Source organism: Camelus bactrianus, chromosome 34 (assembly GCF_048773025.1).
Source record: "Camelus bactrianus isolate YW-2024 breed Bactrian camel chromosome 34, ASM4877302v1, whole genome shotgun sequence".
Taxonomy (NCBI): domain Eukaryota; kingdom Metazoa; phylum Chordata; class Mammalia; order Artiodactyla; family Camelidae; genus Camelus; species Camelus bactrianus.
Window position 1 is genome coordinate 9,157,488 of NC_133572.1, and position 26,749 is coordinate 9,184,236.

A 26,749-nucleotide genomic window follows, 5' to 3' on the forward strand; every position below is an offset into this window, starting at 1 on the left:
AAAAGCTAACTGCATGGTGACCAGACTGTGGCCGTGACATAAAGTTGCTCCTTCGTGAGCAGCACTGACTCTGTGGCCAGCACAATTCCAGGAACTGGCCTCAAGAGATTAACAATGTTGCTCATAATAATCTATATCTTTGTGGGCAACAAAATAATTGTAGCTTGCTCTGCTCGTATATATTAGGGGGCAAATAAATGTTCAGCAAAGAGATGCTAAGACCCACGATGACGTCTTCCACTGAGAACACAGCGCCCTATATCAGCACAAAGAAGTTACAGAAGATGGACCTTCATCCCTCATCCCACAGAACTGGAATGATGTTTGACAGTGGGGAACTGAAAGCAGCTCCTTTGCCCCCTTTCCTGTTTGCCCATTTCTGTTCCCCTCTAACCCTGAAGGAACCTAATTATGGGAATGAGATCACGGCAATTTAAACTAACTCCTGACTTAGGCTGTCCTGAATGCACACCATGCCTTCCTTGCCTAACGTGCTGACTCTTTAATTAGATTAAAGAAGTAAGAATGAAGAATTAAGTAGTTTAAACATGACTCTCTCCCCTCAGCCGCCCCCTTAGCAATCCTGCAGGCAGACCACATGGGAGAGACAGTATCTGAGAGGAAAGGCAGCCAGCCTGTACGCAGCGGTGACTGACATAGAACCCAACCTCCTGGCTCAGTGGTTCACTGATAATCTTCCTCCTTCTTCTTCCCGTTAGAGACTGTCATGGCTAGGCAGAATCTTCAGAGCCGGTCTCAGGACATGAGTCCACTTCTCCCCAGGTTGCCAGCTTTTCTGATTAAAGCAGTTTTCCTTTCTATTGACTCTTGCCTCTTGATTAATGGATTTTGAGTGGTGAGCAGCTGAACCTGAGTTCAGTAACAAAGTTATTAGAAACTCACTGGCTTATTTGAATGATACGTAAAGAATAAAGTATTAAATGATAATATAAAAGTGAGGCAAAACTTCTGTTTCACTGGGAGTGGAACAGAGCAGGAATTGCTGTAAGCAGAGTAACGCATGTATTTTAAGGAACGTCCTGGCGGGGAGCCCAGACAGGCTGCTACCAATGATGAAATTGCTTAAGTGGTGTCACATAGTCCTTAGCTTTGATAGTGCAGGAAATTTGGAGCCAAGTGAAAGCAATTCAGTTCCTCTTGTATGAAAGAGGACTCTACAGGACATAGGAAAGACTGCTCACTGGACTAAGACTGAAATTATAGCAAGAAAACAGAAACTTAGACACAACTCTCAGGGTATTATTTTTAAAATAATACACACTGGAAAATTTCTGATTGTATCACAGTTCTAACAACCACCAGCATCAGAATCATCTGAGATCCTTATCGAAAATGCAGAGTCCTGGTTCCTACTACATCAGAATTTCAACAGCAGGGCTTAGGAGTCTAATTAAAGATGAAGAACCACTGACTTGTGTAGACTTGTTGGTCATGTAGTGAAAGCCTTTATCCAACCCATGGTACATCTCAATTACGAGGATTCAGAGTGGTTTCCTTTGATACATAGAAGACCTCTGCCGTTTGTGGATTCAGTAATGATAATTTAAATTACCAAAGAGAGGTTCCAAATAGTCAAGGCATGTAGCCATTGGGAGTTTTGCTGAGGCACAAAGTATAGCTCATTGGGATGAGGTCAGCAGGTAGACAGCAGTCCCAGCATCTCAGAACCACTTTGTAATTCCTTTTCTCAGTGTGCATTTTGCAGGAGGAATTATTTGCTAACATTGAAATTATGATTTTATGAATCACAAAGGTCTTAGAGCAGGTGCTACTGAACTCAGATTTGGCCGTTTGTCAATAAAGCCAATAATTTGAGAGGCAAATGTCAGGAGAAAGAAAAGGTGTTTTACTCAGAAAAGCTGGCAATCTGGGGAGAACGTGGACTCATGTCCAGAGACCAACTCCAAAGATTCTGCTCAGCCACAACAGTTTTTAAAGGGAAAAATGGTGATGGGGAAGAATCTCAGTGGATCAGGGAGGCAGGAGGTTGGGTTCTGCATCATTCTCCACTGTGTGCAGACCGGCTGACTCTCTCTTCAGATGTTATCTATCCTGCATGGCCTGCCTGTGGGGGTAGAGAGCTAATCAAAGGATCAACAGGTTAGGCAAGGTATGGTGTGTACTCAGAAGAGCATAAATCAGGAGTAAGTTTCAATTGCTTAGTGATCTCATTTCTATAATTAGGTTCTTTTAAGGTTAGAGGGAGACAGAAGTGGGTGAACAGGAAAGGGGAAAAAGCCGCTTTCACAGGCAGGGGTCTCCTTTGATCTGACACTGAGTCTTTCCTTCTCTCATTCTCCAGAAACATCTTAACGTTTGCCATTCTACTAATTGCCGTGCCATTGATTTACTTTTTAAAGAATTAAAACCTGAATTCTTTTTGCCCTCTGTAACATTTGGCTCAGGTGACTATTTTCAAACATCCTCCTTTTTCGGTATTTATCAGGCCATCTCTTGTTTTCTTTCACTCATTTTCATTGCTCTTTCTTTGCTCCCTGCTCCTACAGGCAAGTTTCTGTTCTCATCCTTCATTTTCCTCAGAGATTTCATCTATTCCAGCGACCTTGTTGTGCACCCATCTCAGCCTATTAATAACCAATGTGATTTATTGCTGCGGTTTTTATTATGATCTCAAGATGCCTTTCAGCAATATTCATCAGGAAACTTTGAAAAAATAAAAGTTTATTGCTTACAGGACCTAGAAATCACACAGTACATCTGGAACCACACAGTGAGGTTGCGAGGTGGGAGAGGAGGGAGAGAGAGAGAAATACAGAGAACAAGCAAGCCTGGATCCTGTTCTTTTAGGGGTGGGGGTGCAGTCCTCGGGCTTTGCAGGCTCACTCTTTATCGGTAATTTTTAAACGTAAGTGCAGGACTTTAAAGTAAGGAAAGAGAGAAAGCATGCGAGCCCCGAAGGTCAGTTACTGAAATCAGCCAAGATCTCTGGAAAAAAGTAGTCTCCGTGTAGGGAGGTACATGGCTCTTATGTGGTCGGTGTGTGTTTATTCGGGGCATGTCTTTGAAGCGGATCCGTCAGCCATGAAAGCTTAAGTCAGGCACTTGCATTACAAAAAAGAAAAAAAGAAACAATTGTCAGGGTTTACGCTACAGAGCTTAGCTATGAGTTGTGCAAATGTATTTCTAAGTCTCCAGCAAGGGTCTTGATGTTATTTCTAGCATTAAGTTCCTATCTCCTAATTCATTTATTCAATCATTTAAAACTATTTAACAAATACTTTTGGCTTCCTGTCATGCGCTTGGGACGTACTGGAGTGAGTAAGACAAGGTCGCCACACAGTCACACTCAACATCACGTCCCCTGAGGTAACACAATTCGTCAGTTCTGCCAGCAATGTGTCTTCCACTTATCCAGGCACAAAACCTTGGACTTTCGTTTGACTTTTTCCATTTCTTTATACCCCGGTTCTAACTGGCACTAAATCCTGTTGGATTTTCCAGTTCTCACTGCTGTCATACTCAGTCCACGTCTTCTCACCCCTGGCGTCTGGCAATAGTCTCCTAATGGATGCCTAAGATGGAAGAGGCTTTTGTTCTCTGCCATTTTATTTCACCTTCCACCGTAGACTTATCCTCCGAAAGCATAGGCTTCACTGTGTAATTCACCCCCATGATCGTACATGACTTCACAGAAAACAGGCCAAATCCATGAACCTGGAGTCCAAGGCCCTCCATGAGCTGACCCCATCTTCCTTTTCATTCTCAAGTATTGTTGTCACCTCTATTGATTCCTTCCAACTGCTCCTCCCTCAGTCACCCTCAGTTTAGTAAAGGGCCACTCCCTTCCTCTCATTCCTCAGGACAAACACCTTCACTTCACTGAGCTGACCTTCAGTTTTTCATCTTTGCTTCTAAACTGTCAGCCAGTCCTGCCGGATCTGCCTTCAAAATATACCCTGAATCTGACTCCTCCTTATCCCCAATACTACCACACTAGGTTGTCACAGTGGCTCTCACCTGGACGATTGTAAGAGCATCCTAAACGGTCTCACACTTCCTACTCCGCTCCCTACCCAGCCATCCATACAACACACACCAGCCTGAGGGATCCTCAATCAAAGAAAAGAAATTAAGTTATGTCACTCTTCTTTTTAAAGCCTTCCAATGCATTCCTATCTCACCCAGAACACGAATCTAAAGTCTGTGACACTTCTTAAGGGACCCCCAGAGGCCATGGCGCTTGGCTGCCTCTTAGCCCTTGTGCACCACCTTCTCCCTCTTGCTGTTGCCATAGGGTTTCCTCCCCTTTTCTCTTAACGTGTCAGCCTTACTGACTAAGGTTTTGCTCTTGCTGTTTTCTTTACCTGTACCATTCTGCCCCAAGATAGCTGCACAGCTCACTGCCTCGCTTTACTCAGCTCTCATCAGAGAGGCCCTGTCTGACTTCCCTGTCTAAAACATCACTCTTCCATTACGCCCCATCCCTTCTCCCTGCTTTGTTTTCTTGATAACATGTATCACCACCCGATGTATCATTTTTGCATGTATAGTCAGCCCTCTGTATCCGTGGCTTCTGCATCCTTGGCTTTAACCAACTACAGATAGAAAAAATACATCCCAGAAATCTGGGATTTGCCGCATGCTGGAATAATAGATTGAACTCTTAAAAAATCTCTTGTAGTCAAGAAGCCAAGCCAAAGTTCAAGCTGTTCCTCAAATCTGTCTGGTCACATCTGAGTCTATACATGCATATCTCTCTCAAATATGATACTCCAGTGAAAGCCTTGCTGATAGAGTCAATGTTTCCAATTATGTTCTGTTACAAGGAGAACAGATTCTTACTGAACTTAGCAAGTAACTGTTATACCATGAAAAGAATACTTAAGGAGTTTCCAAATTCTGGAAAGATTAGGGAGGAAGAAAAGTAAAATGTCTCATCTCTGTTAACAAAGGCACATCTTACTAAATTCCTGACAGCTTTAAGACAAAAGAGAGAAAGGTTTCCTTAAATCTAGAAAAACAAAACATAAAGAACCAGCAAAAAGTCATAAAAATTATAATCATCTTCATCATTTCATTTAGCCCCATGTTATTAATTCTCATTCTGCTTGAACTGTTTTTCCTTTAATTCTGGAAAATTTTACCCACTTCAGTTTGTGATCTAAAGTTATCATCAGAAACCTGTGTTCTACAGTTCTACAGTCAGCATTCTTTCTATGAATTTTTCTGATGATCACCTTTGTAGGAACACTTTTGCAAAGGTGTTATAGTAAATAATCACTATCTGTAAATGACAAAAGGCTTAAAAATGCCCATTACTAAAGACCTGAAGAGAGTTCATTATAATGGAATTGACAAGGAAATCAGGTTATTTCTGTGACACAAAATTTCAAGACAACTAGATTTATGACTGATAACATTATGGCAGGAAGTATCCGAATTTTAGGAATTTTATACAATTCTAGGACACATATTAGTAACAGTCACCCATATAATATAAGCTATGGTTGATCAGTACTTATTTGACAATGCTTCCCACTTAACATACCAAATAACCCTAACTAGTGTAACATCTCTCTTTTTATAAGGAGAAAGAATAAATCTTTTCAGACGGAAAAGGCCAAATTAGTTCACGGTCAAAAAGACATTATTTAGAATTTGAATTTTGGAAAGTTTGTCAAAAATATCAAAAAAGATTTTAAAACACTCAGTCAAATACAGGATCATAGGTCACTGAGAAACAACAGTTACCTACTTAATCAAAGTGACAGACTTCATAGGCAAATAAAGAAAATTACATACTTCTGAGTAAAACTTAGCTGTTTTTAATGTTGAAAAGACTCGGTTTACCTAAGTAATCAAAGGCCTGATGGTAAGATAATGTGCAGCACAGGAAATTATTTTGATAAAACACATCATCTTTGTCTTCTGGGCACATTACTTAAAAGATAAAGACAAATCTTTCACACTCTGTTATTATCAAGAGCAGACCAAAAGTCCAAGAAAATTTTGTAAAGAACGAGAGAAAACCAGATTATAATGTTGGACGAGCTTACTTTTGATATAAAATCTCACTTAATTAATTTCAATTCATAGGCAGTCTTTACTACTCATAAAATTCCTTTTCAAAGATTCCTTTTCCACAAACCTCCAACTTTCCTTTTGCATTCATATTTTTTTCCTATTTTCCCCTTATTCCCAGCTTTCCTTTAGGACAAAATTCCTTTCTTTTCCTTTAACAAAATGCATTTTCATTCCTTATACCTATTTTACTGAAAACACACATCTTTTTCTGTATATGGAGATGTTTTCCTTATTATTTTGAGTAGCTTCAATCACATATATTAGAATTATTTTTAACCCTTAGGAGTCCTTAATTTTTAGTGAACAGAAGTAAGCAGTTGTAAACTGTCCTTTATGTTAGCATTCTATGGCTGGACGAATTTATACTTTTTTGTAATTTCTGGAAACATGTATTTCTTTATAGTAAATTTCTTAGCTTGGCACAAATATGCTTATTAGTAGAGTCAAATAACTCTAGTTCCTCTGTGAAAAAGGAAATCAAAAGTGAATAAATGTATGTTCAGTAATTAATATTTCAGTATTTTGTATTATTTAGAAGTGATCAAAATATTCAGTAAATTTCCATCATTTAATTTAACTTAGCAAAGTTCAAAGGTTTTAGGTTATCAAAAAGATTTGGGAAAATTGTAAAGTTTAGGTAGAAACTCTTATCTACTTAATTTCCTTGTTTAGGTTAAGCTACTCACAAGAACTTCATGAAACATTAGGCAAGGTCAGACATCATCCAAAGTTATTTTTCGGGCAGACAAATTTTGTAACAGAGACAATAGAACCTTATTTGATTAGTAAACCCAGATAGAAAAGAAGTTTTATATTTATCATTGATAACCCTAAAGACATGCACATTTTAATTAAACCAACAAACTTAAACTAGCTTTAATATTGAATATTTTCCCAGATCATGTGAACCTGAAAAACATTTGGGTTAGTCTCTACCTTATTTTTTTGAGAATTTTTATGAATACTAAATTTATATAAGCACTTGTTTAAGCCAATGATAAAGAGCTCTTTTACAAACTATTAACTTTTGTAATAAACTATTAACTTTAGTAATACCATCCAGAGGTAGAAAATGCCACATATCTCTAACACATATGTAGGACCACACATGAATACAGCCGAAGACAGAGATCTTACAGCTCTCATTTTACTAGTTATAGAAGAAGTTGGATTTAAGTTGTTGGGTATTTTTTTTTTATTCTAAGTTTCAAATGCCCTTTCCCTCTCCTCTTTCATTTTTCTTATGATAGTTACATCCTTGAAGTTTATGCTTCAAAATTTACATCTCAGAGACACAGGGAAACAATGCAAGTTACAAGCCTTTACAATAAATAGGGGAGGTTTAGGGATTGATAAAAAAAGGAACAGTGAACTTTGAATTGCATCTAGAACTGTTTTTTTAATTTTGTAAAAATTGGTAAGATAAGAACAGTTGCTCTCAATTCCTTAAGAAATTGGGTTGAAGCCTAAGTGACGTTATAGGTTGATCTACTCATCCAACTACATTATCTTTAACTTGCTTAGGGGAGAAGGCTTAAAAAAAATTCCTATCAGGTTCCAAATATCAGCTTCCAATATCTGACCAACTTTTGACCACAGAGCTACTTAAAAATTCTTTTAAATGTCTTGTTAGTTTTCAGTCAGGTCAAACAGTACGTATTTCCAGCAGAATTAAACTCCATGAACCCAAAGGCATCCTCAAAGAGGGTGCAAAGTTTACTACCTTCTCAAGATCCAGCATCACTCCCAAAGATAGGCCAAAAGAAAGAACTGACAGCCCGCATGTTCCAGGCAGGCAGGAAGTCAAGTCAAGCTCTTATTTCAAAAGGAAACTCTACCACAATCTCTTCAGCGTAGAAAGGCAAGTCAGACGGAGGATTGCTAGAATAAGCACTCAAGAGGACAGAAGGGAGCAGCAGGAATTACATCAGTCCTGTAGTCTTTTGTTTTAGGTACTTTTTCTGTCCTTAATTTTCTCATTTTATCCTTTTGCAACTAATCTTTTAAAGAGCTGTTTTGGAATTCTGAAACATCCTGGAGGCTTCTGCATACCAATTAAAATGTGTACCCCGTGCATTTAAATACACTTCTTAAATGATCTTATCCAACTGGAACATTCCACATAATGACCATTGTAATTTCTCTGAGGGCCGACAGCAGTTTGATAATGCCTTTAACTGCAAATGGCCTTCAACCCACATATCTATCCAGCCATATTTAGCCACAGATGGAGTGCGACCCACATTTCTTTCTGGCCATATTTTGGGACCCCCAGCTGGACAGTTACTAAGGCAAGTTCTCAGGACACAAAATTCTGATTGCCTTTGGTAAGATACTGATCATTTCTGGTAGATATGGACAGCTTCTGGGACCATAGTTCTTAAGCAGGTGTGCTGAGAGGTGGCACGCTTAGCTCTTTGGATTTTATTGATTGATTGAGAAGGTTTGGGGTCTCTCGGAGCCAATAATACCTAAAAGGGATGGGGTGTTGGGTTGGGGAGTGTGTGTGGTGTTTTGCAGGCAGGGTACCTCACTACACAGGCATGTTCTGGAGGTTGGCAGGAGACGTAGTGTTGACCAAACTAATTCCATGACCAACTTGTCCTAACACCAGAGTCTTTGGCTTAAGTGGTGAGAACTCTAACAGTGTTTAAATGCTCCTCCTATGCCCACTTATTTTTGTGACTTTGTGACTTTGTGACTTTATTTTTTTCTTCTGAGATTCCCATTAGCAATAGCCTGTACTCAAAACAAATATTCACCTGACGCCTCATACAGACCCCAGTCAGTTTAAACCAGACCCAGTCTGATTCCAGACCTAGTTCAGTTTTTAAGTCAGACCCAGCCCGACTCTCGCCGATAACTACCTGCAGTTCCCGACACATAATCTGGGAATTTGGGGACAGAACCAAGGGCTTGAGTTTCCAGCCAAATAAGTAACAGTGGAAAGCCAATTAGATCAGGAGCTCAATGCAAAGGAAGAGCTGACAATCAAGAGGGAACTTACCCATGGCCCTCGGAAACGGAAACGGAGACAAAGACAGTGAACGCACCAGGTACCAGACCCATGTCTCTTGTTGTCTTCGAAGCCTCTGAAAGTCTCCCTCAGTCCTGCTGCTGCCAACACACTGTTAAATAACAAAAATTCAACTGAGTAAATTCAAGGATCAAATTGACTCTACTAAACAATTAATAAATCAGGCAGTATCCCATCTAACAGAGAGAATCCCTGCTAAGGGGTACAAAAGGAAAGAGCTTTAAAGGCAGAAAGGGGACAGAAAAGGGAAATTATTAGCAAAGAATGCATTATTTCAGGCAAGGTCACCCTCCTAAAGGGAACAGGAGAGCCTATAGGCTGGATTATCTCAGGTAATTCCAGGTTGACTGCATAAAGGTTCCTGAGGGGTTCAGAGTATAATTAGGTTAGGTATCAAGTCTCAGTTTGGTCATGGGCTTAGCACACAGGTAAGCATTTCAGGTCTGTTGTTTCTTTTTAACAATAATAAACTGGTAAACAGAAGGAGTGTTTTCTCGAGTTCTGTGAATTGTCCTAGCAAATTATCGACCCTGAAGAGAGGGTCATGGGAACCTCTGGATTATAGTCATTTGGTCAGATGTATGGCTGGTCCTCTGGGACTGGTGACAGGTGCCTGCTGTGGAGGCAGCCTTGTGAGACTGAACCCTTAACCTGTGGAATAGGTTAGTAGCTAATGTCAGAATAGAATCGAACTGTTGGTCACTCAGCTGGTGTCTGGTGTCAGAGAATTGGCTGCTGGTGTTGTAAAAGATACCACGTATTTGGTGCTAGGGAGAAAAAACTAGCATGTTAACTTCTGTTTTTTTCCCCCCAATTACTGTTTTTAAATTTATTTTAATTTTTTGTTTTATTTTATTTTATTTATTTTTATTTTAAAAATTTTTTTTGTGGTGAGAGGTTTATTTTTTTAATGAAGATACTGGGGACTGAACCTAGGACCTTGTGCATGTTAAGCACACACTGTCCCACTGAGCTATACCCTCCCAATTTTTATTTTTTCAGATTCCACATATAAGTGATATCATATGGCATTTTTCTTTCTCTTTCTGGCTTACTTCACTTAGTATGACAATCTCCAGGTCCATCCATGTTGTTGCAAATGGTATTATTTCATTCTTTTTTATGGCTGAGTAGTATTCCATTGTCTATACACACCACAATTTGTTTTTCAAAAATTTTTACTTTTTTTTTGCTTGTTTGTTTTGTTTAGGGGAGAGGGAATTAGGCTTATTCATTTGTTTATTTATTTAAATGGAGGTACTGGGGATTGAACCCAGGACCTCATGCATGCTAAGCATGTACTTTACTACTCAGCTATACTCTCCCTCTCATTACTGTTCTTTTTTTTTTTTTTAACAGAAGAACTGCATCACTTTTTCCAAGATATAGGTAAACTCTAGCTCATAGTTTTGGTGGCCTCTCCTAGTTTACTACAGAAAGGCACATTTCTTCTTCACTTTAGTTGACCTACCGGTCTGGACTCTTCTCCTGGGTAACTGTCACTAGAGGGATGTGCTGGAAATCCTAGGAGGCAGCAATGTGGCAAGAGCAGAGCAGGCCTTTCTACTTTATTGTTTCTGTGTTCTGACCTTTAATACTGAGGAGGGAGTCTCCTGGTTAAAAACCTATGTGCACTTTTTTCCACGTCTGATCACTGGCAATTCCAAAGGCTCTACCTGGCAGGCCTCGGAGGGAAAGCAGCCCTCCCCACGCGGGGCTTGGTGCACAGCTCAAGGACTGCCGTCGCTGGAGGCAGGTGAAGTCGAGGATGCAGGTCCTCTGGCCAGTGATGATCTCCGCACGTTTGCATTCCTAGCCTGTGTGCCTTCATTTCTAGGTCTCTTTATCTGAAGCCTTGGCCAGAGATCCCCTCCAGGTGTTTCTGCAGAGACATTCTTAGCAGGAGGAGGAAGAGGAAAACTTGAAGACACTTTCCCCTATTCTGACTCAGGACCCAGTACCTTCTCACTCCTAGCCCTGCTCCCTTCCCCTTTCTCAACTCCAAGAGTCCACAAGACCGCCAGAGCCTTCTGTCTGAGGTCCCCTCAACGGCAAGATGATGCCATCTGTGCTGATCCACCTGACCGGCAGCAGGTGTGCTGTTCTGCGGGGTGGGGGTGGGGGATGGAACAGGGGGAGGCGGTGTTTCCTCTGGTTATACCATCACAGTAAGGGATTAGAGGCTTAACTCTCATTTTTGGCTTCTTGCTTCAAACAGCTCTGCTGAAGATGGGTAGCTCAGATCTTTCTCCCAGCCTTGCCGAGCTCCTGACAAATCTCAAACCCAGTTTGCCTTAAGTCGCTTTCTCTTCCAAGTGGAGCCTGTAAGTGTCCAAGAGCAGCCTTTGTTCTGATGTGTTCTTATCAGTCACCGCAGGCCAGGGAGAGGAGCCATGGGTGAGGAGACAGGACGGGCAAGGCACCATCTGCTCTGTGCCCAGTTCCTTAGAAACCTCTTGGAACTACACTGTATCAACAAAGCGTTCACCTTCTTGCTTTACTTAGACAAATGCATCAATACATAGTATCATTCAAGTTTAAAGTACTCTAAAGGTCACCTCATTCAACTTTGAGTCAGATTGAAACTGAGGTCCAGAGAGGTTAAGAATAAGAGCTAATATGAATCCAGTTCTCCACTCCTTTACAAAACTTTCATCCATTAAAACTCCTTTGGTCCTTGCAGTAACCCTGTGTTAAGCAACTGGCTCAAAGGCCCTTGGCTGAGCTTGTGGCAAAGCTGACACTAAAAACTTACATGTCTGAACGTGTGGTCCTCTCTACCAGCACCTGGGGGCTTTGCAGACCAGTCCCAGTCTGCAGTGGCAGCTGAACATTGCCACAGCATCCAAGTGTGTGCTTCTGTGTTTTATAAAAGTATCATTCTGAGATTAATTTGAAATGAAAAGAAAAAAAGATCCTTAATCACAGAATCACAGAGTGAGGAATGCTGTACTATATAATTTTTCTTTCTGAGCTGAATAGGTGACTGAATTATCTAGGATCTCTTTAGAAGTTGCAGAAGGTTCTTGTGCAATTCCCACTCTTACAAAACATCTGTCCTTTCATAAACCACAATGATTATTTATTTCAAAAGAAACATAGAACTGTTTTTTTTTTTTTTTGTAACAAATGTGAATTTTGAGTCATGAGTCTGCTCAAATATTAGGACACAAACCTGGACCGTATCACTGGTTTCTCTGCTGTGAGCTCTATCTACCTTGGGGTTAGGTTAATGTGTTAAACAATCTGATGGAATAATCTACACGATGTCAAACTGCAATTATTTAAAGGTGCTAGATAAGATGTTAACATGTTTTATTACTGTTTCAGAATTTCTAACCCAGATTCTTTGGAGAAACAAATTCATCAATTAGACCACAAAGCCTTGTACAATTCTTTTGTTTTTACCCTTACGATAATCCCCTCAAAATACTCTTTTGCAAAGTTACTTATGTCAGCTTCCTTCTCCCCACACTCTCTAGTGAGGTTATGCCATTCTGTGTAATACAGTTAGGTTCACTGCCTACATTCCATCTGTGGTTTCATCCACATCTGGTTGCTTTTTAAAAAATTGCTTACAGTAAGCTTTTCTTTGTGTTAGACAGTTCCAGGGTCTTGACAAATGCGTAGAGTCGTGTATTTACCAGCAGTCAGTACAGGACAGTTACATCACCCCCTCCCCCAAATTCATTTGTTTTACCCTTTGTAGTCAAATCTTTCCTCCATAAAACTGGCAACCACCAGTCTGGTTTCTAGCCCTATAATTTTCCCTTTGCCAGAATATCGTATAAGAGAAGTCATATAATATGTAGTGTTTTGGATCTGACTTCTGACTTCTTTCACTTAGAAAACTGCATTTGGGATTCATCCATGTTGTCATGTGAAACAGTAGTTCATCACACTTTTGTTGCTGAATAGTATTCCATTGTACAGGTTCCCCATGGTTCCTTTATCAATCCACCCGCTGGAAAAAAATCTCAGTTGTTTCCAGTTTTCCTACTTATGAATAAAGCTGAACTAAACATATTTATGTGAACATAATTTTCATTTCATTTGTATAGGTACACAGGAATAGGGTTGTTGGATCCTACAGAAAATGTACGTTTAACTTTATTTAAAAAACCTGCCAAGCTATTTACTAAAGTTCCTGTACCATTTCACATTCCTAGCAAAAATGTGTGAGAATTCCATTTCCTCTGCATCTTCGTCATACTTGATACTGTCAAATTTCTAATTTTAGCCATTTTAATTAGTGTGTAGCGTTATCTCATTGTGGCTTTGATTACATTTCACTGTTGGCTAATGATGCTGAGCATCTTTTCACATGCGCTTTCTGCATTTATATACCTCTTCTAGTGAAATGTCAAAAAGCAAACTGAAACAAAGCTGCAATTTTCTAAACCTGTGCTATCCAAAGGGAAACTGAAAACAAGAAGATAAACACAAGAGTAATTTTAAAACAACTAAAAATAGGAAAACATTTCATTTTACTTTTATACATGTCCAGTATTCCTCATTTCTTTGTGAAGATCCAAGATTATCTGGTATCATATTCATTCTATCTGAAGAACTTCATTTAACATTTATTGCAGACTAGATCAACTGGCAATAATTTTTCACTTTTTTTTTTTGAGAAAGTACTTTTTTCATCACTTTTGAAATTTATTATTATTATTTTTTTTTTGCTGGGTATAGAATTCTTTTTTCCCTTCAGTTCTTTAAAGATGTCATTCCTTTGTCTTTTAGTCTACATAATTTCAGAACAGAAGCTGGCTGTGAGTTTTCATCTTTGTTCCTCTGTATGCAGTGTTCTCCTTACCACTTCTCATCCTCACCCTGTGGCCTTTTTATTTTTTTTCTTTCTTTTTTTCTTTTCTCCTTCCTTCCTTCCTTCCTTTTCTTCCCCTCCTCCCTTCCTGGCTCTGTCTCTCGGTTTCTTTCTTTCATTTTTCAGCCATCAGAATATAAATGTGGTCTTGTCTATTTATCCTGCTTGGTGTTCTCTGAGATTCTTGGATATGCGACTTGGTGTCTGTCATTACATTTGGTAAATTCTCAGCCATTATTTTTTTAAATAGTTCTTTTGCATTGCTCTCTCTGTCTTCTGGAATTCTATTTACATACATGAGGCCATTTGATATTGTCCCACAGTTCTTAGTAGCTCTGTTTTATCTTATTTATTTCTTTTTCTCTTTACTTTGTATACTTTCTTTAGTGCATCAGGTAAATTGGTTCTGTCATCAGCTGTGTAGAGCCTAGTAATCAGCCACTAAAGGCCTTCTTCATCTCTGTCAATACACTTCTTATCGTAGTATTTCCATTTAATTATTTCCCATTGTTTCCAACTCCATGCTTAATTGCCCATCTGAACATTCATGCTGTCCATGCTTTCCTTCACGGCTTTTGACATGTTAATTATAGTTGCCTAGTATCCCCGTTAGATAATTTCAACATCTATATCCTATCTGGATCTGATTGTCTCTTGGGAGTGTGAATAGATTCTCTTTCTCTCTCACTAGATCTATAATTTTCTTTCTTTTCCCTGAAAAAGAATGTTCCCCAGTTTCTGGCATTCTAAGGTCATGCTGTCCAAATTAGTAGTGACTAGTGATGTGTGTCTCTTGAACAAGTTTTTGGTTTGTTTCTGTGGTTTTGTGTATTTTTTAAAATATTAAAGTATAGTTGATTTACAATACTATATTAGTTTCAGGTGTACAACACAGTGATTCAATACTTTTATAGACTACATTCCACTTAAAGTTATTATAAAATATTGGCTATATTCCCTGTGCTGTACATTACATCCTTGTGTCTTAGGTCTTATTTATTTTCTACCAGGTGGTTTATACCTCTTAATCCCCTTCCTGTATCTTGTGTCCCCTCCCAGCCACTGGTAACCACTAGTTCGTTCTCTGTATGTGTGAGTCTGTTTCTATTTTGTCATATTCATTTCTTTTGATATGATAATTGTATTTCAGTTAGGTTTTAAAAAATCTTTATCTGCTAGTGTGTGGGGAAGCAAACTATAGCCACAAATAAGAATAAGCTTTCATTGGAGCACATTCTGCCCACTTCCTTGTGTATTGTCCATGGTGGCTCTCAAGCTACAACAGCAGAGATGAGTGTGGCCCGCGAGGCTTAAACTATTTAGTGTCTGGACCTTTACAGAAACATTTTGTCAATCCTGTGTTTAAAAGATGTATTGAGTGGGGAGAGGGTAATAGCTCAGTGGTAGAGTTTGTGCTTAGCATGTATGAGGTCCTGGGTTCAATTCCCAATATTAAAAAAAAATTGGGATATGTATTGGGATATTTACAGGTGAAACATATGATATCTGGTATTTGTTTTCAAATAACCTGGAAAAACAAACAAAGTTGGTGAACGATGAAAAAAGATTGGGAAAATATTGATAATTCTTGAAACTGATGATTACTCTGGAAATTCATTAGCTATTCTATTTGTTGTGTACACTTGAAACATTCTATAATCAATTGTTTAAAAAAAACCATCTTATGTATGCTTAGTGTACAAGGAAGCCCTGAATTTGAAATTTTTTAGTTCTGATTAATTAAGCAAGTAGAGATAGAGGGGATGTATATTGAAGGTAGAGGTTATTTGTTGAAAACCTACTATATGACTGCCACTGTGCTAGACTTGATAAATTTCATTTAAAAAATCATTGTAACAACTCCTTGAAGTGGATATTATGATTAATGGTATACTAATGAAACACTAGGGGCTTAGACACATTAATTAAATTACAGCTAAAAAAGAGCAGTGCAGGAATTTGCCCGGTACCTTCTTAGTTGCTGCCATCACTGGTACTACATATCCACATTGTTAAGTGGACAAGCCGAGGCCACACATCTGTTTAAAGGTCAAGACATGTTTTGCAACCACGCAGACTCTGTAACAGAACACAAACACTGGAATCTTCAACTGACATCAATGCCCTATTTAGCATTAAAAATGATTTTGTGGTCAGTCTTAGAGTTGCTAAGTTTGCCTGTTGTCAAGAATGCTGCTTGGTCCCCATACCCACTAATCTCTTTACATTTCTCTCTCTCCTATAAGAATCAAAGCTTGGCAGAGGCTGTGTGGCTATACCATGAAACCTAAGCCCAGTTCCTGGAATCAAAGAAGCTTAATATGTGTTTACTGAACGAGTGACCATGAACTTCCACGTCACAACCTCATCTCGTGCGTCGAGTCTCCATGTGCTGGACACAGGGGCACAGACAGATTAGAAACCTCCAGATTCCAAATAAGAACTCTCGCTGCCCATGAAGTGTTCAACCTATAAATCAGGAGATAATTTATTACTTTTCGATTGTCTGCTTTTCCAAGTGATGGAGAAGACATAACCTGTTTCTTAAATCTCTGGAGTGCTCGCGGCAGAGGTCTGGAAAGAAGTAATGTGGTTGGGGCAGTTTTTTTAGTTTTTGAATGTTGGAGCCAGGGTGCTACACGCTTGTTCTTGCCCTGCTGATACTAGTCTCCTCAACTTGATTTTTGGCATTTCCCCAGAGATTTCAAACAAATGAGTCATGCCAGGGTGCCCTTAGTGGGGGCAGGAGACAGCTGCTGGATGTGGGAGGGGGATATTTGCAGAGTGTGAAGTACTGTGTCTTTACAGGTAGACAGGACTGGAATTTATCGCAGACCTGAGACGGCTCCTATGGTTAGAGGGCTAGACACAAAATCCTCACACGCACACAGGTGATGCTGAACATCAAAGTCCATACCCCTGAGCAATGATGCTAGCTTTGCCCTGCTCCAGTGCAGGGGGATTTAGTCAGTTTCTCAGCGAGCACACGACGATGGCTGATGCATCCCAGGAAAATGGGCAGAACAGGTGGAAACGCAGCCATTGACCCAGTAAACTTTGAACTTTTATTCCTGCCTCATATACAGCACATTTTCTGCAAAAATTATGAGTTAAATATAATTTAATGGAGATAAAGTACTGAAAATATAATTATGACAATTAAAAAAAATCTTATGAATACAGAAGGAAAAAGAGCCAGTAAACAAAACAAAACAAAAACAAAATAAGTGAAATAAGAATGAAATCTCCTCAGCTTTGAGATAGTACATTCATTCCTCTTCCTTCCCAGGCTGAAGCTCCCTGGAGCAACTGGCTCCAGAGTAAAAGGTAATGATTGCACTGAGAGCGCACACTAGATTTGCAGGAGCAAGTCTACATTCCAGCTGGGGCAGCCGAGGCTCAGGAGGTTGCATCTGAGTCTTCTTCTGTTCCACTGAGGTCTCAGGGAAACGCAGGCTTCGGGGCATTGAGCTCGCTGCCCAAGTGCGGCTGGAGTTAATTTTCCTGCGTCCTCAGGCCTCACCGAGGTTTAAAAGTGGGTGCTCTCCTTCTCTGTCGTGTTCAGCTGCAAGTATTCCAGGGTGCCTTTCTTGTAGCTGGCCACCCTGGTTGTTTTTCGGTTCCTTATCCCCAAGGCCTGTCTCTTCTGCAAAGAGCTGGCGATCATGTCTGCAAACTCGGCTTGCAAGCGCTGCTGATTCTCCCTGGAGAGGGTGGGGAGGGAAAGCGGAACTTCTCAGCAGTTCCCACAGAATATCCCTTAGCTCCAGAACCATCAGCTCAGCTCACCAAATCCTTGTTGAACACTCTGTGCTGAACACAGGAAGCCCAGAGAACACAGAATGATCCTTGCCTTTGATGCACTTAAAGAACTGTCATCCCTGCTCTGGGTGGTTGTAGGAAAAGCAAGATGTATTTCAAGCAGAAAACTGTATTTCCATTTCAAGGCAAAACAACACGCAGTTAGAATTCAGAGGAGCAGTTAGGTTGACACATACCACTGCAGGGAGGGGAAGAGAAGCCCCTGCCAGAAAACCCTGAAAACTTGCTGGCCTCACACCTGAGCAGTGTGAGTCTCGTGTGGGGAAGACTCAGAATGGATGGAGGATATGAAGAATTTAGAATGGACCTGGGACACTCTCAGTTAGGGGCCAGGTCTCCTGTGCCCCAGGACGATCTGGGTTATTTTGGCGTCTCTACTGTCTTGCCATCTGTCTGGGTCCAGCTTCGAGGTGTCCATAAGGCAGGGTTTCTCTCCCATAGCAAAAGCCACACCAACAGCCACATGACTGACTGCAGTAGCCAAGGTACAACTGGACAACCATCTGAGTCACCTTTAGGGGAACTGAAACCGGTTACCGCGACCTGAAACCTGTCTTCCTCATCTCAGGGAGAACACAAACTCCATGTGAAGACCCAGAACCGCAGTCCTGGAGCTGAGGGAGTTCCTGTTTTCATGAAGTGGCTCAGCAGAGCGCTGCAGGCAGGGGTGGACATGGGGAGTGCCTCTTGCCCCCAGCATGCTCTACTCCTGTCACAACCAGACATGCAGGAGGCGAGCCCTAAACTGTCCTCTGCTCTCCTAAGCAAGCCCGAAACAGCCATTATCCAGCAGCCAGGGAAGGGAGGTCCCGAAGCCTTTTCATGTGTGTAGTCTCCTGCCTTGTATTCAGCACATCACTGTCACTGGCAAAGCACGTGCTAATGGTTAAACTGCCTGCATGCAGCGCGACTTCCGAAGCCAAGACGCCCAGGCCCCCGCCCCTCCGCGCCCCGGCCAGCAGCTTACACTGTAGGAGGGGTCGGCAGGCTGTACTCCTGGTCCTTCACGCCGGTCAGCCAGTAGGTGGTCTCGGTTCCCCTTCCCTAGTGAGACAAGGAAGGCGTGAACCACGGAGGCCAGCGAGACAGTCTGTTCTAGCCCAGCATTCAACAAGTCTCTGTTTCCAAGAGACACGGCACCTCTATCGGAGTTTCTCATCAGTGCCTACTTTGAGGCACACCTCTTCCTCATATGATTTCCATCATCTCTAGACCCATCTTTATTTCAAGTGCCTTTTAAAGATAAGTCTCTCATTCACCAGATATGTTTTTTTTTCAAAGTAGGATTTTTTTTTCCCCAAAAGGCATTTCAAAATATCACCATAGCAACAGCACAATAACTCTAAGTGAAGAAGGAAGAAGATTCCTCTACAATCCTGCTATGCCAACAAATCCAACTGGTTTCTCTGGTCCACATTTTACTCTAGCCCACTTTGCCACAAAACTTTTGCCACAGTTTCCCTACCTTAAGTGTGTAAATTATAAACACATGTGCATCACATGTGTCATAAATACTCACTAAGTGACATTTGCTAGGTCCACCTGGAAGCTATAAAATAAATGGAAACACAAGAAATTGTTTTTGCTAGAGCTTGTATTTGAAAAGGAGACTTGAAGGTTACATATGTAAAAATCACTCATTTAAAAAAATAGTGGTTTGGGGCTGTGTTTGAGCTGTAATAATCCATCAACCGCTTCTATTTTGGGGGGAACACTGCAGAAAATTTTTATGGAGAATTAAAAAGGCGAGTGTGACGTTTGGACACAACTGCGTAGGAGGAGGCTTTTCCAAGTTGCAACCAGGGTGTAAAGGCCAGGAGCACCATGGCTGGTGCAGGGAAGTGTCACAGTGGGTAGCTGGCTTCAGACAAACTGTGATCGGCTTCACAAAGCAGCCCGAGGGCCACCTGGAGACATCTGGTGGCTCTGGCAGGCAGCTGCTCTAACTGTGTGTCTGGAGCAGGGATTCTCACACCTCCCTGAGCACCACAGCCACTTAGAATCTGCGTTTAAAATTCAGATTCCTGAGCTACACCCAAGAAGAGTCCAGCTCAGCAGGCCTGGTGGAGAGGCGGGCACCTGCATTTTAACAGGTGCCTAGATACTGCTAAGTCAGAATTGGGTGCCACACCCTGAGCTTCACTGGTCCAGAGCCTCGGAACAGAGCAGCAAGAGGAGAGAGGTGGCCTCAGAGAACAGCAGCGTCTTGCAGTGAGAGCAAGGATGTAAGTGGGGAGTTAAGGGCTTTGATTTAAGTCCTGCACCAGACTGTAGCTCCTGGGAGTGGAGGAACTGGGGACAAACTTGGATACAGGCAGAAGAAATTGTGATAGCATTTTGTAACATATGGGCCATAGCTCAAAATATCAAAAGGGGGTCTTTGGAGGAAAGGAAAGTTCTGAGCTGATAGTCTTCAGTGGTGGCGTCTCCTGCAGGGGATGGTGGGTGATCACTGCAGGGAGAACAGAAGAGGATTCTGCATTTTCACGCTCTTTGGCATGACTGACCATTGGATGTCCAGTCTCAAAGGAGGTGTCCCCGGGGGTTGGTGACAGCTTTTTCTGAGTTCTGTCTCTGTGGACTCACCTTCAAATATGTTTCTCCTCTCACTTCATACAGGAACTGGCACTCAGTTCTCTTCAGGATGGCCATCGTGGAGCTGCTCACATGAATTCTCAAGGCTGGAAATGCAAAATAAATGCATAATAAATGGAAATCTCGTCCGTCTTGAAAGCTATTGTAGGGCCCCATTTGTTTCCCCTTGATCCGGAACATTTATTACAGGTGCTCTTGACAGCTTACGTATTGTAGTTAAAAAAAAAAACAACAAAATACTTAAAAATACCTTCGGTGAGACAAGAACGACTGTCACACATGGAAAAAGAGAGGGTCTGGTGCTGTTTCTCAGTGTCCCGAGTGATGGAGCCCCCTGGTCACGCCCCACAGATTCTCATCCCAGCTCAGAGTGGGAGCCCGCGGGCCCGGGTTTGGATTTAGCCTACAGTGCTGAGCTTGAGAGTTAGAATTCAATTTTGGATCTCAGTGTAAAAATTTCAATAAGTAGCTTAAGTGTGGGCAGCAGGGTGAAGATTCAGGAGAGGGTTATAGAGTCTTGATTTTCTCATATTTTACTCTTCCGGGGTACTGCTATCCCTCCAACAAACAAGTGGTGAGGGCAGTATCATCCACAGGCTCATGGCGCCACCACCTTCCCCACTCTGGGTACCACAGACCATAACAACACTAACGGCAGCCCCGTGTCGTGTGCCTACCACGGATCGGGAGTGCTAAGTGCTTAACGCGCACCACCTCAACTCCTTCCAGAAACCCTTCCGGCAAGGCTGGCATCTCATCCTCAATTTATATCTTCAACTTTCTGACGCTTAGAAAGATGAGCTAACTTCCCCCCGAGCCTACACACAGGCATTTGTATAGTTGCGATTTTAACCCAAGTCGGCTTGGCCTCAACCTCAATCTTCTTTACACTGTGATTTTCTAGTACAGACCAGTATCCAGTTGTCAGCAGACTGACAAAACACCACGCTACCACCTGTGTTTTGGAACCCCTCCCCCACATGCATCTTTCTTTCTCTCTCGTGTGTATATCGAACACTACCACGGTCATCAGCATTTATTGAGCGTTTACTACGTGGAGCACACAGAGCCTCTCCCTTACCAGGCAAAATGTGCTGTAGGCGTTTGCATATAACAGATGCTTATCTTTTTCTTTACTAAAACCAATTCCCAGGAAAACCAAATAAAAGAGGAAAAGGAAAATGGACCAGAGGATATGCTCTGAGTCTAACCCATGGAAGATTTGTTTAACTGACATGGATCTACGTGAAATGTCATGACTATTTCAGGTAGATCGTGCCTGAATGCCTTGCAAATGACCAAAACTAATGAGAACAGTCTAAAACTGAGCCAAAAAGGAAGAACAGAATAATTATCAGTCAATGGCAATATGTAGCAAGGACTGGATTGACAAGGGCCCACGGCCAGTCGATGGGAAGAGTCATTCTGCATCTCACTGGTACTTGTTACGCATTTTATCCCACAATCCCCTGTGCTGGAGGACAAAATCTTTGTCCTCTAAGAAAAGCAATCTCCCTTCTTACGGAGGCCAGTGGATTCCATCCTAGAGGCCGTGTTGACTGTATCTCCAAACAGGCAATAACGAGGCATCTTGATCCCCACAACTCCAGCAGCACAGGGACCTGAAAGGGACAGAAAGCACGAAGTGGAGGCAACAGAAACCAGAGTCAAGTTAAGGTGGGTAAGTAAGCCTCATCTCAGGGGCACGATGCTGAGGGTCTTGTTTTATGGAGAAGTAGTTGAAGGTATAAAACGTGAGCTGTGACTTTTTGCTTTAAATGAATGTATTCACTGGGGGAAGCACCATTATTCAAATCATGCTTTCAGAACGTATTCTGCTCCAGCACAGAAAAGAACATTTGCATGAAGCAAGAAGGCATCCTGAGATCCAGGCCACAAAGGTGGAAAGTCCTCCTTAATATTTAATTTTATTTTATATAGTGGTAGAGTGTGTGCCTAGCATACACAAGCTTCAGGGTTCAATCCCCAGTACCTCCTCCAGAAATAGATAAATAAAACCTAATTACCCCCCCCAAATATTTTACTTCATTTAATTTTTAATTTTTCTTGGAGGAAAAGAGCATTTTTAATTATTTTTAAAATTTTTATACAGTTTTTAAAGGTTACTTTCCACTTACAGATACTACAAAATATTGGTTGTTTTCCCCATGTTGTGTAACACAACCTTGAGCCTATCACACCCAAGTTTGTGCCTACCCCCCCATTGGTAACCACTAGTTTGTTCTCTGTAAGTCTGCTTCTTGTTTGTTGTATTTTTCAGATTCCACATCTAAGTGATCGCATACGGTATTCGTCTTTCTCCGTCTGACTTATTTCACTTAGTATAATGCCCTCCAAGTCCATCTATGTTGCTGCAAATGGCAAAATTGTGTTCTTTCCTATGGCCTCCTTACTACTTTAAATAGAAGGCTCTCTGGAAGGCTGAAGACTATCCCGCTGCTGGCCTGCTCAGGTGGCCACACAGCCCTGAGCTCTGAACGGCTGGAGGGCGCACTACACTCGAAGGCTCAATGACCCAAGTTTGTTTTCTTTTATTTTTATTTAAGTCAGAGTAGCATTTCTGGGGTTGGTGGTCTGATGATGGAGGACCCAGAAGACAAGGACTCGCCATCAGCTTCCCTGAGCATTTCACGTGCCACGTGAATGCAGCAGGCTGGGGGAGCCTGTGGCACAAGACATTCCAGAAAGAGGAGGAAAAGCCAAGTTAGGACGAGGCCCAGTGTATCAGGTAGGAGAGAAGGGTTGTTCAGTCAGCTATTCATGTGGAATGACTGAATGCAAGGAGTCAAAATTTTAGAAGTTAAAGGTTAACTCAGAAACTGCAAAATCAGGTTGTGGACAGAGGTGATGACTGAAGTTCTGCTTGGCTCACTGGGTTTTGATCTATATGAGTTTCTTTACAGATCTGTCCTGCCGATACTCTGTGTTTATGAACACTGAAAAAATTTAAACATTGCGTTGCTCACTGTTTATGAATACCGAAAAAAAATACTGAATGCCAAACCCTTCCCTGTCAGGTTCGATGCAAAAATACAAAAGAAACAAACAATAAACAAATAAAAAAAAGACAAACAAAAGCAGTAGTGGCAACTTGATGAGAAGATCTCTGAGCTCCCCAAACACGTCAGGCTGTGCCCTGGCTTGTCACTTCAAAGCTGGAGTGATGAGCTGGGGAAGGGCCTGGAGGCAGAAAATCCCTGCGATATTATTACGTCTTGTTTTCAACTATCAATATTTAACTGAAACCTTTTAATTTCTTACTCAACCACTCTGGGTATGTGTATCTACTGTCCACCTTCATTCCAGCCCCATGTGGCAGTGCCTGGGCCCTGGCGGTGACTCAGGCACTGAGTAGATCACGGGGTTAAAGAGACGGGACCAGGACCCAGAGCTCCATTCTCCCTGCTGGGTTCAGTCCCTCCTGCCGCTGTCCATTCCTCCAGGCCTGACAATTTGCAACAGGCCACAGAGAGGTTCCCTTATGTGTATATGGGACATCGGTGGCATTTGGTTGTGGACACAATGAGAAAGGCCACAGCTATGTTCCTGGCTGTCAAAGACGTGGCAGCTGGTTTTAACTTCCGTTTACTGTCACTCTGGGACTCCCACTGATTCATTACTCAGTCAGTAAATATTTACCACCTGACTCTGGGCTGGGCACCGCGGATACAGGATGACTCTTGCGAACGCAGCTGCCTGGTCCTTGCCACAAAGCCTGGGGTGATCTTGGACTTTCTATCCCCTGAGTCTTCGGTGAGGCTTGGAGGGCAGGATGAGGGGCAATGACAAGGAATTACAGGGAGATGTGCTGTATTTTAACACAGGGACAGACTGTCCAGTAATTACAACTATTCAATAATGGAGTGAGTTGACTCTGGAAATAGTGAATTTTCAAGGAATCCTGGGATTGTTCTACTATTATTCTTCTATATTATTATTTATCTTGGAAACTATAATTTATGCTCTGTCAAGGATTAATCTAGGTGACTTCTGAGTTCCTCTCCAACTGTATTTTTCTATAATATTTGTAAGTCATCTTCCAAATCTATACATTCAAGGTTGGGCGACTTTCGTGGTCTTCAAAGTGATCCATGTACTTTCTGTGCCACTGACGAGTTTGGGGAAACAGAAATGCCCTTTTATTACAGGAATTCGACTGGATATTTTTCCCCCTATAGACAATCTAATCCATTTAAGATACTGTAATATTTTAGTGGAAAAATGTACAGCAGTTGCGGTCGGGGGAAGGGAGGGGATGGCGAGGAGATAAATGACATAGTGAATATGGTGACTTACACAGGGAGTCTGGGGCTCGGTATTTTAGTTTGTGGTTGTGTTTATCATTCCGTGGGTGCTGTTATCACTGCTGTTTCCTAGAACTGTCTAGAGACTAATTATAGGTCTAGCTATGTGAGGATGAGTAATGGGACCTCGTATTTGGCAGATGGATTCGAGAGTAAACCTCACGTGAAAACTGATCACATTTGAAGATCCTTGAACCCTTCTGATTTAGTATGGTTCCCGTGTGCTAAGATGCTCAACTCCATACCAGAGTGAATTCCAATGCGAATCCATATCGGGAGGCCGGGAAGGTGCTCCAGCTCGAAGGTCCCCATGAAGCTGAGGATATCCAAGGCCATCTTGGCAATGTCTACTGCATGCCGGTTACCGTTTCTCTTGGGCAAACCACTAGCCACCATGTAGGCATCACCAATGGTTTCCACCTGTGGAAGTAGGTTCTCATCAGTGAATCTGCCCCTTCTAATGGCATGAGAAATTAAACAGAAGCAGTTAATTGCATATTGAATACAAGCATTTTTGAGAACTCAGTATAAGCACAGCCCTGTACACTTCTTCTGGGATTAGTTCAAGGTTAGTTCTTTGCTAATTTCTTCAGGATTTCTGTAGCCTGTATGGTTGATAAAACAACCAAAATGGATTTTGACCAAATGAAAGCACTTCATAATAATATAAATCAATGACAATTCTATCAGTGTTGACGTGCTGACAATTCTATCAATGTTTAAATAATCTGAATGGTTTTATCTTAATTTTTGGAACGCCTCTAATTATCAGAAAAGTCATTGTTAGCACTTACCATTTTTGACAAACAATAATTGTGGGTTCCACCAAGACATAATACACATTCTTGTAGTATGATGATTCCAATCACTTTTCTTGTTATAGGTGGTAGATTTATATTAACATTATTCTTCGATAAATGTTTTCCCTTTTGATTTTATTTTCATAATCATATGCATAGTTCATACGTGTTGGTCAGGTAACGTCTTGCTGAGTATCTCTAAAATGCATCATCATTTTCTACTCAGCAAGAACTCTTGTTCTTATGGCTTTCTGATCTACATGGGGTGAGGACTGGGCTAAGATTAACCCTAAAAGGAAGTCCTCCCTGTAGGTAATACCATCATAACAGACTGTTATATGAGTGACCTCTAAACTTAAGGATGTAGTGCTTCAGGCATATTGTTTATCTTGTAATTTTCACAGTAATCCACTGACTTAGGTATTGTCATCATCCCATTTTACAGGTATGTAAACTGAGACTTGGTGAAGTCAAATACTACATTTTATGAGGTTACACAATTAGGTGAGGCAAAATGGGATTTAAATAAAGAGCTTTAATTCTGAAGTCACTTGTTCCATATGCTCTGTGGCTTTTCCAACATGAAAATGTGGGAATTCAATTCTCCTTTGCTGTTCTGGCTCAGACATTATCAGCCTGGAGCTGGTCAGAACCCTCGTCAGGTAACAGATCCAGGTCTGAACTTACACAAGCCTCCTTGCTCTTCCTCAGTCTTTTTCCAATCATGCTTGTTATTCCAACAACTACAACCACAAAAGATTCCTATTGTACTTAGCATAACCCTGGTGTCTTCCCTGCTTTATTTGTAATCAGCCTGAATACTGTCCATTGTTTGAAGATAACTGAAGAATAAACCATCCTCCCCACGTTTTGTCTGTCACATGGTTTCTTAAAGTCACATGGCCATTTTGACCTCTGACCCGTCTAGTTCTTCCACCTCCCTTCACTTTTAGCTCATATTCCACCACTAATTCATTAAATCTTAAGTTACGCAGGACAAGACCTGCATATAGGCAGCCCTGTGTATCCGCGAGTTCTGCATTGTGGATTCAACAAACCATGAATCAAAAATATATGCATCTTGCTTTTGCCTTATTTTTACCACTAAAAATCTTTCATAACATTGCCTTGTTTAAAGTGCATGCATGCCTTACTTTCATAAAGAAAATTTCAATTAAAAAAGTGACTCTGTAAGAGGAAATTCATGAAAGGCTGTGGCAGAAATTATTTACAAATATTTGCTTCCACTCCCTGCCCTACTGGCTACAAATTAGAG

At 41.4% G+C, this 26,749-nt stretch overlaps 2 protein-coding genes across 5 annotated transcripts in view; both read right to left on the reverse strand.

Annotated features, from left to right (window-relative positions):
- Positions 1 to 15,934, reverse strand: part of PLBD1 (phospholipase B domain containing 1) — a 74,766-nt gene extending 58,832 nt beyond the window's left edge. The window contains exons 1-2 of the mRNA XM_074357244.1: positions 15,902 to 15,934; positions 9,074 to 9,194 (exon numbers count right to left, since the gene is read on the reverse strand). Coding sequence (XP_074213345.1) covers positions 9,074 to 9,194; positions 15,902 to 15,919 — 139 coding nt within the window. The 5' untranslated portion in view covers positions 15,920 to 15,934. The remainder of the gene's footprint in view (positions 1 to 9,073; positions 9,195 to 15,901) is intronic.
- A 1,039-nt stretch (positions 15,935 to 16,973) lies between these two features.
- The window catches only part of GUCY2C (guanylate cyclase 2C), a 76,632-nt gene continuing 66,856 nt past the window's right edge, over positions 16,974 to 26,749 (reverse strand). For all 4 annotated transcript variants that reach the window (XM_045510269.2, XM_045510270.2, XM_045510265.2 and 1 more), the window contains 5 exons: positions 24,919 to 25,093; positions 21,872 to 21,970; positions 20,340 to 20,434; positions 18,721 to 18,797; positions 16,974 to 17,635 (listed from right to left, as the gene is read on the reverse strand). In XM_045510269.2, the coding sequence (XP_045366225.1) occupies positions 17,461 to 17,635; positions 18,721 to 18,797; positions 20,340 to 20,434; positions 21,872 to 21,970; positions 24,919 to 25,093 (621 nt within the window). In that variant the 3' untranslated portion in view covers positions 16,974 to 17,460. The remainder of the gene's footprint in view (positions 17,636 to 18,720; positions 18,798 to 20,339; positions 20,435 to 21,871; positions 21,971 to 24,918; positions 25,094 to 26,749) is intronic.